The 11,742-nt window shown below is 49.0% G+C and overlaps 1 protein-coding gene across 2 annotated transcripts; it reads left to right on the top strand.

Moving 5' to 3' along the window:
• Nucleotides 1-105: 105 nt before the first annotated feature.
• On the top strand, nt 106-11,381 carry TCP11 (t-complex 11). Of its 2 annotated transcripts, none has more exons than XM_025206072.1 (9): nt 106-340; nt 2,111-2,243; nt 3,206-3,326; nt 4,357-4,577; nt 6,259-6,395; nt 6,940-7,160; nt 7,611-7,795; nt 8,261-8,424; nt 10,514-11,381. In XM_025206072.1, the coding sequence occupies exons 1-9, from the start codon at nt 202-204 to the stop codon at nt 10,744-10,746; spliced, it is 1,554 nt and encodes a 517-aa protein (XP_025061857.1). In that variant the 5' UTR covers nt 106-201; the 3' UTR covers nt 10,747-11,381. The 2 variants fall into 2 exon arrangements, with proteins under 2 accessions (XP_025061857.1, XP_006025284.2); XM_006025222.2 differs by lacking the exon at nt 106-340 and adding an exon at nt 388-1,421 and having other exon boundaries at nt 10,514-10,746.
• The last annotated feature ends 361 nt before the right edge of the window (nt 11,382-11,742 follow it).

Here is an 11,742-nt window from a genome sequence, read left to right as displayed (position 1 = left end):
TGCTTTGGTCTTTTCCTTGCACCCCCCCCCCTTTACTTTGGTATCATCCTGGGACCTATGGCCCCCCCTCTCTTCTTGCCCAGGTGTCCCCCCTAGGCTCCCTGCCTTGCCTTGCCCCCCCCCACCACGTCCAGGCCTGGGGCGCGGTTGTGCTGCCCACCAGCCTTGGCCAGGCCCTCTCCTCCCTGCCTCCAGGACAGGATGCCGAACCCTGGGGAGAAGACACCCCTCGGCGATGGCGAGGACCCGGAGGTGCCCTGCAGCCCTGGGAAGGCCCGGCAGCCGGAGGAGACCCAGCACGTAGACGTGCCCAGCCTCTGCCCGCCTGCTCTCCCACCCTGTAGGTCCTGCTCTGTGCGTGCCAGCGCAGTCGGCCTTGTGGGCCCACGACGCCCAGCTCATTGCAAGCAGCGGCATAACAAGGCACTGCTGAGGGGAAGGGCCCAGCTCCGCGCACGGTGCAGCACGCACAAGCCCCGCTGCAGGGCTCGCTCGCCATGGGGTGGACTGGCCGCGTGCTGCCTGCAGGGCTGGCCTGGATTGGACCCCAGGCTGTGTGCACGCACAAGGCCACTCCGGCAGGGCACCCCATGCACTACGTGCAGAGTGAGCCCTGGAGTAGGGCTGCTAGGTGCTGCACGTGAGGCTGGACTGGCTACACGCAGCACGGGGCTGATGGTGCACACCGTATACGGCTCTGCCAGGCTGGCCTCGCACGCTGGCTCTGGCACGGCCCAATCTGGAGCAGCCCCAGAGCCAGCGCACAGGACCAAGCCGGGACAGGCACCACCTGCATCGCACCCTAGACCAGCCTCAGACTGCGGGCAACACCCCTGGTGCTGGGTCCAGCCTGTGCACCAGGCTGGCTTTGCATGCCACACGAGTCAGTCCGAGACCCAGGGGCCAGATCATAGGGTTGTATAGGCCAGATCCGGCCTGCAGCCCAGACATTCAGCACCCCTGCCTGAACCGTTCCTGGCCTGTTGGCCAGGGCGTGACAACCTAGGGTCCACTGAAGTGGGCATCACGCAGGACACCGGCCTGGGCCTCCAGGGTAGGGGGGTGTGGCTGGAGAACAGAAAATGTAAAGGCCACTCAGTGCTGTGCTCATGTCTTTCATCTGGTGCTTGGGAATCCAAGGCTGGACTCCCCACCCCAAGGGGAAAGAGCTGCTGTGGCTTTTTGGGAAAAACACCAGAGACCCAAGCCCTCTGGGTTGGTGAACAAGCACCAGGTGGGATTACCTGGAAGGTTAGAATCCAAATCATCTGCTTTTCCAGTGGTCACATGGTGTCGCTCTTTCTTCACCATCGTACAAGTGGAAATGCATTCCCTTGGTCTGAGAGGAAAGAGCTCGTACCAAAGACGTGACTCTAGGTTACTTCACAGCTGGAATTCTCAGATGACCTGGATCTTATTCTGTGAGTATAGGGGGCTGGGGGAGGGCAGGCCAAGGTAGCTGATACATCTTGGTTTTCTAGATGTGCATCAACCAGTGCAAGCAGACCTGACCCTTTGCACTTCCAGCTACTTAAAGTGAGCAAATTCCCCAATGGAGGGAACCTCTTGAAAAACAAATCTGAAATGCTTGCTTCTGAGCAAGACAAGTTAACTGACATCAGCTCTTTTATATGATTTTTTATTCATCTCACTCAAGCCAGTGTCTTATGCTGTCCGCAGGAAACTATTCTAAACAATGTTTCCCATATTGCAGTTATCAACAACCACCCATTACTGAAATGTTAAATGTGCCAAAATGTGCCTCTCATTGAAGTCAGTGGAAGTTTATCTTATGATTTCCATGGGAAAAAATTTCAGATGTTCAAATTTGAACCATTTAGAAAAATACATTTTAATTGTTTAAATAAAAACCTGTCACTTTCCCTTTTTTGTCCATTTCACAGTTCAGTCGTCAGCCAAAAGCTTTGTTTGTAATATTCTCAAGGGATTTTTCAGTCCCTCTTCTCAAAGCACATTCATGTTAAATCTCCATAAATATTACAGTTATTTTAGACTCTGTTTTTGTTAAATGTTGGATCTAAGATAATAATTAGTTGTGTTCTCTCCAAATGACCTAAGTCTCATTAATTTCTCTTATCCTGTTCTGTAGCCAGTCCTCCACGAGCTCTCTCCATGGCAGAGCTATTAGAGACTGCTCAAGAGGTGTCCAAAATGACCATTGCACATGAGATTGTGCTGAATCATGACTTCAAGGTACAGCAAGTGAACTTTGCACCAGACAGGTATGTTATGCTTGGTTTTCCTTCTAGCTCAGGGCTCAAGCATGGAAAGTTTTGTGGTTGTGACAGAAAGCTGTTAATAGCCTGTGGAACTGGTATTTTTTGGTGTCTCATGGCTTCATGCATCAAGAAAGCCTGAAAGGCTTTTTCCACAACTTTATATTCATAAACATAAAAACTAAACTTGGCATTTTGTAGCAGAGCACTGGAGTGTGCCTGCTTCTTTAGGGCACAAGCAGCCTACGGGGGCTAATGAGAGGCTCACCCAATGGGAAGAGGGCTCATGCAGGACCAGGGGGTGTCACGGCCACCACTGTGGCTTTGGCCCTGCTACACGTTTAGCCCTGATTTTACTGTAGGACAGCGAGGTCATGTATAGACAGTGACCTTTTCTTAAATATTGAGCAAAGGAGCAGAGTTGTTGACTCCTTAGCAAAGCGTGCTCATCTCTCTGCGCTGTAGTTATAGACTTCCTGCATTCTGCCTGGGACAATTCACCACCAGAATATCCTTCTCATTGCAAAGCAGATGCCTTATAGAAAGGTATCCTCTCATTCTTCTGTAAGGATGAGAGTAGTAGTTTGGGGCACTGAAAGGAGTTACCTGCAACTCTGGCAGATTGGCCAGACACCTGCAGCTGGGTGGGGCTGCCTAGATTTTTGCTACATGGCAAAATAAGATTAAGTGCATGCAGTGTCAGTGAAAGGTTGCTAGGAAGGAACCCCGTTTTGGAAGAGTGCTGAGGTATGTTGCTTCCAGACAGGAGAAAAGATTCAGAGGTTCATTCTGTATTCCATGTTCTGGATGGTGACTGTACAATCATAGGAAAGGGAGGGAATCGTAGGAGAGAAGATCATAGGAAAGGAGGGATCATGGCCCCTCCACAGCAACAGATAATATCAGCAAGAGATAAATGGCTGATGCTAATCAGGTATTTGTACTAGCCTTCCGCCCCCTTTCCGCAGCCTGGAAAGCAGAGTGAAGGAGACCTTGCACAAAGCCTTCTGGGACAGCCTGAAAGAACAGCTCTCCACTAGCCCACCAGACTACACACACGCCATCCGGCTGCTGCAGGAAATCAAAGAGGTGAGCGGCTCCTGAGACAGGACAAACAGCTAATCTAGTCTTTTACCGAAGACTGGTTCTGTGTAGCCCAAACCCCCCTGATTCACTCATAATTGGGGAACACCCAGTCAGGCCATCCAGAGGACTGACCCACAGATGGTAGAACAGCTTCCACATCTTCCTTTCCCCAGTTGCATTTGTTGATGGCTTTGCTAAGAGGATATTGTCCTTTCTTTTTAACACAACACTGACCCCTTCATTTGCTTCACGTAAAACTAAACCTCCTTTTGTTGAATTCAGTGGCAGAGTTCCAGTGACTTCAGCCTACATTCCAATTAATTGAGATGGGTCTTCTACCTCCGAGCCCAAATGTACTGAAATACATGCTTCCTCAATTAAAAATGAATTACATTATTAAAACCTTGTTTTTACAAGACTTCATACAGAATGAATCCTGGGACAGATGCATACTAAACAGCAACCATAACATCACCAATGCAAAGAGCTATCTACGTAGTGAAAACACTCTACCAACCTGACAAAGTGCCTTGATAAAAGTCCCCCTTACAGTAATAGTGATTATGCCCTTCCATGCATAATCTCTGCTAAGTATAAAACACCAAAGTTGTATAACAAGATGCCCATTTCATTATACACAAGCATCTGTCTTTAATGTCCAAGCACACAACATACTAAACAAGAAATCAGTATTTAAAACTATCAAAACAGCCAGACCTTCCTTATAGCATTACACATTACTTACCTTACTCGGCCCATACTCTCCCAGTCCTGACAGGATACACATCTCCAAAAAAGCCTTAAAGAGCATTACAGGTATAACTGTAATACAGAACAAAAACTGTTCAGTCAGGAAGCAATGATTAGTCATTTGGCACTCTGAGCATCCCTAAAGGGAGCAGTTAGGGACAGACATTTCTGGGCCTCCAGGCCCACGAAGCCAGCTTGGATCCCTGCTGAGTAACTCTGGGAAGGTAGGGGTGTTGCTTGGTTGCAGTGGAAATCTCCATCTTCATTTCTTCCCTTTGGGCAGACCCTACTGTCACTGCTGCTGCCACGGCAGACCCGCCTACAGAGCCAGATTGAAGCTGCCCTGGACGTGGAGCTGATCAGGCAGGAGGCCGAACATGGGGCACTAGACATTCCCAATCTCACCATGTACATCCTCAGCACAATGGCAATGCTTTGCGCGCCCATCAGAGACGAGGAAGTGCAGAGACTGCGGAGCCTGACAGACCCAGTTCAGCTGCTCAGGTGGGCTTGCCATAAACCAGTGTATCCCATACCAGTAGAACAGTGTCTGGGACGTCCAGGGCCTCCTGCACAGGACCAGCATCTCAGTAGGACTTTAAAGCACTTTGGACCTCAGCTCGTCCTCCCCAGGGATATTGAATTTCTGCCTGTTAATGAAAAATTGGTGCAAGCTTCTAACACCTAGCTGCTGCTTAGCAGCGAGGGAAGCTCTTTGTGAAATAAATAAGGTTCGGTCCAGTTCCTGGACGATGTCTGTCCCCAGCACAAAACTGCCATTGCAGGTAGCAGAATCACTGATATAGCTATACCAGAGAGGGAGAGGATGGAATGAATCACAGCACTTGAATCGCCTTCTGCGGAGATTCTAATACAGCCCTATCACTATCGTCTGAACACCTCCCAAGTCTGTAAAAGGAGAAATAAACTCACTATCTTCCATCCTACAGGAAAAATGGTTAAGTAGTTTGTAAGGAGCAGTATGTGCACGTGTCTCTGCATATCAAGTCAGAGAGATCAACTGGGCCCAATGGTTTTTTCTTTTGAGGAAATGAGTTTTCTATTCTAGCCCTGGGTCCCATTTCCTTCGCTTACAAGCATCCCCCGCTGACGCATAGTTTCCGTTTCACTCAAATGTAGAGGCTGAGAGGGGTCCCAGTTACCTCTCCCCTCTGGTTATCCCTGGTAGGTCAATGTGGATACAATGCTGAGTAGCTTGCCCTGCCCCTGTCCATGCTGTACCAGTTCAGAGGATAATGCAGTCTAAGGCTCTCAGTTTGGCACTTTTTCCCCTGCCCACACAGAAGTACATCTTTTAAAAATATCCTTGATCCTTTAAAAAAAAAGCTGGTGGGTCATTTGTGGGATTTTGATATTGGGTCCCCCTTCAGTGGTCTTGCCCAGAACTGAAGCATGGAACTCTGTCTGCTCATCTTGGCATTGGTGTCATTTGCCCCTAGCTGGAGCTGGCGCACTGACTCCTCATAAGACACTTACAGGATCATAGAAAATAGAACTGGAAGCTCTGTAGGGAGGTTGAGTCCATCCCTCCGCCCCAGTGCATGTTGTCTTATCTTTGGTGCCCCTTGCTCATCTCATTTTCTGCCTTGGCTTTTAGTCCTGCCTCAACGGGCTTCTACAGTAGCTTTCTACTTGTCTACTTGAATTAGTTCCTACTTTTCATTCAATCCCTTCCTGAGCTTCATGTTATTGAATAGTTCAGGACTTAACTAAGTTGGTCCTTCATAACTCTTCCTACTTTTTGTTTGTACTTGTGTATACTGAGCATTCCCTTGAACTCCTTTTTCTCTTTAGACTTGCTTCCAAGGCAATCCTATCCACAAGTTTTCAAGTTTACTGAAGTCTGACATCCACAGTCTTTCTCCTGCTATTCTCCCTCCTCCTCTTCTTAAGGATTGTAACTATCGTTTTACAGTCATTGTCACCCAAGTGCTTTCCACTGTCACTTTCTCAGCCAGTTCCTCCCTGGTGGTTAGAAAGAAATCTAGAAGACCTTTCCCACTAGTTGCTTTCTTCATTCACTGTATCAGAAGGGTCCTCACCACTTTCTAGAAGCTTTCTGGGCAGTCTATGTCCTGCTCTACAACTCTCCCCGATAGAAGTCTGGGGAGATAGGGCCTCCCATTATTCATAACTAGATTTTTTTTCTCTTGCTGAACCCCAGGGAGATTTTCAGGGTGCTTGACTTGATGAAAATGGATATGGTAAACTTCACTATCCAGAGCCTCCGTCCCCACCTGCAGGACCGTTCCATCGAGTACGAGCGGAAGAAATTTCAGGAGCTCCTAGACAAGCTGCCTAGTAAGTCTGGGAAGGGGAGAGAAGTGCTGGGGTTTGCTGCTTCACCTTCACGTGTACTTTTCCAAGGATTAGGAATCACACTGTGTGGCACAGCAGGAGCCTAGGCAAGAATTAAAATTCCCAAACTACAGCAGGAGAGGGAGGTGCTTGACTGTCCGTCTGCAGAGACCTCACACAACCATAGGCTAACTCAATCCTCAGTCAAGGATTTGTAGGGATAGAGCATAGGCTCACCCAAGCTGAGACTTGGCTTGCAATGAGCAGCCTGTTTAATCTGCTACAACTTTTCCCTTCACAAAACGGAGAGAATCCCCATCCCAAAGGGGCTCGTGAGAACCGGGGAATGTGTACAGAGCACTTCACAAGGAAGTGGCAATATGTTATCAGACCCATATTCACCTCTAGCAAAGCCTTTCTGGAACATTAAAGCAGAGGTTTAATTAGCTCCTCTCTGTTGCACTTTGAGGCTCTACTGCTGTTAACAGCTCCATCATTCACCTGCCCTGTCCAGTCTCTTGCACACGTCTCTCTAATCCCATTGCAGGCAGCCTGGATCACACGACAGAGTGGCTACGCAAAGCAGCAGCAGACACCTCTGCATCTCCTTCGCTGTCCCCATTCCAGCCTGAGTCCAACATCCCACCTGCCTCATCCCTACAGGGGGCAGTCCACAGGAGTTCAGACCTTCCAAGTCCCACATCTGTGCTAAACCAAGGCTACATGAGTCTGCTCCATTGGGAGCTTGGACAAGAAAAATATCCCGAGGTAGGAGTCACCTTCTGGTCAGACAGGGAGGGGCTCTGATGCCTTTATGTGGGGACAGAACTGACTTTAAATACAAGCAAAAAACCCCAGAACAGACAGGTTCCTAGGCTGTCCCCCATCTGAGAGTCTGCAGTAGGAGTGCTAGGGATGAAAACAGCATTTGCTGGATGCACAATCCCTCCTTGGCAGGGGAGGCATGGCATTCGAGACCAACTTCCCCTCTTGCATCAGCTAGGGTCCTCCCAGCACAAAAGGACCTCCCTGCTGCTGGAGTTCGAGCTTGGTCAGTAATTCAGAACCTTCCCCTTCCTGGATCCCTCCCATGTAGCTTTACAAGATAGCAAGGGTGGCCATGGACCTTGCCCTCTGCTTGAGAACTTACCTGAGTGAGCATAGTTCCAATCTCCATGCCTGGAAGGGGGATTTGAGCTCCTTCCCCCTTCCCCACAGACACTGTTGATGGATCAAGCTCGGCTGCAGGAAGTACGATCACAGGTGAATCGTCTTACCATCATAGCTGCGGTCCTGCTAGTGACCACTGGCATGTGTGGAAGCGCCTTGTGCAGCTCACCTGGGTTTGTAGATAGGCTGAAACGGGTAACAGAGGTCCTCCTGGAAGGGCTCCCTCATACCAGGTGCGTTATTTGAACGGTTTTGTTTGCCAGATGGGCGAGTATGCCATTGACAGCTGGTTATAAGATAAACTGCTGGACTCCGCTCCAGGACTAGCAGAGAACCAATCACTAGGCATATCTTCTGCCTTGGGGAGGAGCTGACCACCCCTTCCCCATTACCCTAGGCTTGGCGATTCACTGGCTGGTGAAGAATCAGTGGTGCTGATCCTTTCCTCATGGGAGGGAGCACCAGAGTAGCTTCCTGTCACTGCTGGCTCTTGCCAAAGAGCAGAGCAAGGGGAACTTAGTCCATGAATGATGGAAGGCACCAAAACAGCATGGCTGGCTGTCCCCCACACAACACTTGCCCGCAGGCCTGTGGAGAGACCTCCCTGGCTGTACTAATGCTGTGGGACTTGCTCCCTGCCCTGTAACAAACCTAACCAGCAGCCAGAGTGAGTGTCACAAACCTTTACACGATTCTAGGTTTGAGGAAGCTTTACTTGACATCAGCCATCAAGTATGCCAAGAAGTTAGTCGGACTCTCTCTCAGCTGGGTTGTCCTCCTCTCAGCAGTGACAAAACTGCTTCCCTCAAAGGGCAGATAAAGAGCATCACAGACAAGGACAACGCCGTTCGAAGTGTCATCGGTGAGTCCTGAGCAATGCAAAACTCGATGGGGATGGAACTTGGGTTCCTGAGCCAGTACATGGCCCTCGATGTAGCATCCTTGGAGAGTGCAGTACTTTCCATCCGCAGGGCTGTTCGACATAGGTAGTTGCTATGAAGAATGGGGGGATAGGGAGGATGAGGGACACTGATTTACTGCTGGAAGCTGAGGGCAGAGTTCATTGCTTGGCCCCTTAGCTCAGACTGCCAAGAAAAAGCCACCAGGTTGGGAAAGAAACTGACTGGTGCCTTGCTCCTCCGGAAGCCCCCTAACGTTGGTTATTTTTTGGTCGAGTTACTGGTCAAGCAGGAAAAAAGCAGTATACCCCCTGAGCCCTGTTGTCCAAGTTAATAAGGAAAGTGACCAAGTTTACTCACTGTAATAGTAATCTCTGCCCCATGCATCATGAGGCCTGTATCACTATATGGCGTCACAACTGTCGCAGTTGGAGTACTGCGTGCAATTCTGGGCGCCGCACTTTAAGAGGGATGCGGATAGCCTGGAGAGGGTTCAGAGAAGGGCCACTCGTATGGTTAAGGGCCTGCAGACCAAGCCCTATGAGGAGAGACTAGAGAAACTGGATCTATTCAGCCTCCGCAAGAGAAGGTTGAGAGGCGACCTTGTGGCTGCCTATAAGTTCATCATGGGGGCACAGAAGGGAATTGGGGAGGATTTATTCACCAAGGGGCCCCCAGGGGTTACAAGAAATAATGGCCACAAGCTAGCAGAGAGCAGATTTAGATTGGACATTAGGAAAAACTTCTTCACAGTTCGAGTGGCCAAGGTCTGGAACGGGCTCCCAAGGGAGGTGGTACTCTCCCCTACCCTGGGGGTCTTCAAGAGGAGGTTAGATGAGGATCTAGCTGGGGTCATCTAGACCCAGCGCTCTTTCCTGCCTATGCAGGGGGTCGGACTCGATGATCTATTGAGGCCCCTTCTGACCCTAACATCTATGAATCTATCTATGAACTGTCAAAGTGGAAGAACGATTCATTTTAAATCACTTGCTCTGCAAATTGCCACAAGGGCTCCGCTTACAACCAAGACAAAGAGCTCTCCAGGAAGTTTGCAGCCTTGCATTTGGCAACCCCTTGCTCTATAATGTTGCTCTATTCAAACTATTGACCAAGGGATTTTGCTAGATCAGCTGTTACTTGCTGCTGATCATGGGCTTCCTGTGGCACTGCCGTACTGTAGGCAGCTGAACACACTGTAGGGGAGATATCCTGGGTCCACAGCTTCTAAGTGTTTTCACATGGGACTTGCTCTTATCTATTACAAAAACCAGGGCAAAGGATTTTTCCACCCGCTGCTTGGTACAGGTGAGTTTCAGTCTCCGCCGCCTGGTTGGACTCTGCCCCAATTTGTGCTCATTCCCTCCAAAGCCAGAGCAGGTGGGATAAGGTGAAGCACCTTAAAAAGCTGCAGCAGTGGCCTGAGGCAAACCTTGACGTTCTGAGATAACTCAGCCTGTGCGGTGGTGGTGACTCGCCCAACTGCTGTGATAGTACAGAATATTTGAGCCCAAAAGTCATGTTACCAAGCAGCCTTTCCCTCCGCGGGTTCGCTGCTCCCCAGGCAGCCGAGATAATCAAACACTGAATTAATATGTTCTCAGTATTAAAGTCACCCCGGACCAGTCACTCCTCTCAGAACCACTGAATACACGCTTCATATAAAGCAATGCTATATGGTAGCTGGCTGGCTGAACCCCAGCTGCATTTTCTCTGGGGGACACATCTGAAACCTCTTTTCCATGTGAAAACATGGCATTATGGCTGTTTAAATTTAATCCCTGGCTCTGGTAGAAGCATAATCTTAAATTCCATATTCTCTGTTGACATTTGATGGGATGTGGGGGAAAAGTGCATTACACTCGATCTGAACCTTCAAGAGGTCAAGAAGCAATGTGAACCATGTGAAAGACCAGAAGCAGGAAAGCAATTTGAGCATGCACCTGTTCTGCAGCACTGAATCCATGTACCAGCTGTTGGAAGGATTGATTCTTTCCTAGCTGGATCACCGTATTAAAATCTGTTCCTATCACACCTTTATTTTGATACCCACAGAGCAACGGATCCATTCGTTCCTCAGCCTCTGCCTGTCTCCTACTGAACAGAAATCTCTCGAGAACTTTCCAAAAGGCCTCGCTCCTATTCAGGAAGAACTGAGGGAAGTTGGCCGCAGGTTTGGCAGCGTGACTCATCACAATAGGCAGGTGTTTGGACCCTACTATTCAGGAATTTTAAAGAAAGTCCTCCTCCCAGAGGTGGAGCCAGAGGCTGGGATCGATTCTTTCTAACCGTCTCATAGAAGGCAGTGGGAGCAGGAGAGTGAGGGGGACTCTGGGGCAGTCTTTCAAATCATGCATTAGCTTATGAAGTCAGTTGCAGCCAACGAAGCAGCTGCCCTGGCTGGGTATAGCAGTAGCCCAAGCACTAGCGCAGCTGGGCCATCATAGCTCTTGCAGAGAACTGCATAAACAGCAATGGACAATACACCAGGGCTGTCTGAATAAACCTTTACGCTGAAAAAACAGTTGCCCTCTTTCTTCCTCCCACCCCAACCTGCCATTGCTTCTGTGTTGCTGTAGATGGTCTCATGGGCTGGGGAGTGGTGAATTTACATGGCAACACAAAAAAAGTGGGGTTCTGCAGCCTGGGCAACCTCAATTCCCCTCCTTCTCAGCTGTTCATTTTTCTATAGGGTTTTACCCTAGGGAAAGTATTTGGATTTGACAAAGCAGCTAGATGTACTTATGTTTGCTTGGGAAATCTCACTCGGTTTCACGCTGTCCCTTAAGATTTTGCACAAAGCAAGAACTACCATGGCACTCTGACCTATAAGACTGTAGTATTTATGCACTAGCCATATTTTACTCAGCTTGTGACTATACTGGGAGCAGAGCCTGAATTGTGACCTGCATTGAAGTGGCTGGACTTTCTTTCTTGTAGACAAGCTTCTCAACTTTTGATGTTGTAAGTGATAGATCACCACCACCGTCTCTTTGCTAAAGCCATACTGTGCTGTCCCAATGCCAAAGTTTACAAGTGTGACCACTGTTTTGTATGGACCATTTGCTGACAGTAATCACAGTGGAGAAGCAAGCAGCTCTGTCCTGTCTATGGAACCTTTCATGCAACAGATAGCTCAGGAGAGGGGGCATTTCAACAAAAGAAACTGGTTTGGCACCGAAATGAAATGCTGCTCATTTTGGGTCTGTAAAGCCCTCACTCTAGACAAAGCACCAACTAATCCACACATGAGAATCATGCAGGGTCTAGGTTATATGCACATT

Source organism: Alligator sinensis, unplaced genomic scaffold, assembly GCF_000455745.1.
Source record: "Alligator sinensis unplaced genomic scaffold, ASM45574v1 scaffold872_3, whole genome shotgun sequence".
Classification (NCBI taxonomy): Eukaryota; Metazoa; Chordata; order Crocodylia; family Alligatoridae; genus Alligator; species Alligator sinensis.
This window is presented reverse-complemented; position numbering and strand designations above follow the sequence as displayed.

Coding starts and splice junctions, on each gene's coding strand:
- TCP11 (XM_025206072.1), top strand. CDS start 202: ATGCCGAACCCTGGGGAGAAGACACCCCTCGGCGATGGCGAGGACCCG. Junction 7,161..7,610: donor GACAAGAAAAATATCCCGAG/GTAGGAGTCACC, acceptor CCTTCCCCACAG/ACACTGTTGATGGATCAAGC. Junction 8,425..10,513: donor CGCCGTTCGAAGTGTCATCG/GTGAGTCCTGAG, acceptor TGATACCCACAG/AGCAACGGATCCATTCGTTC.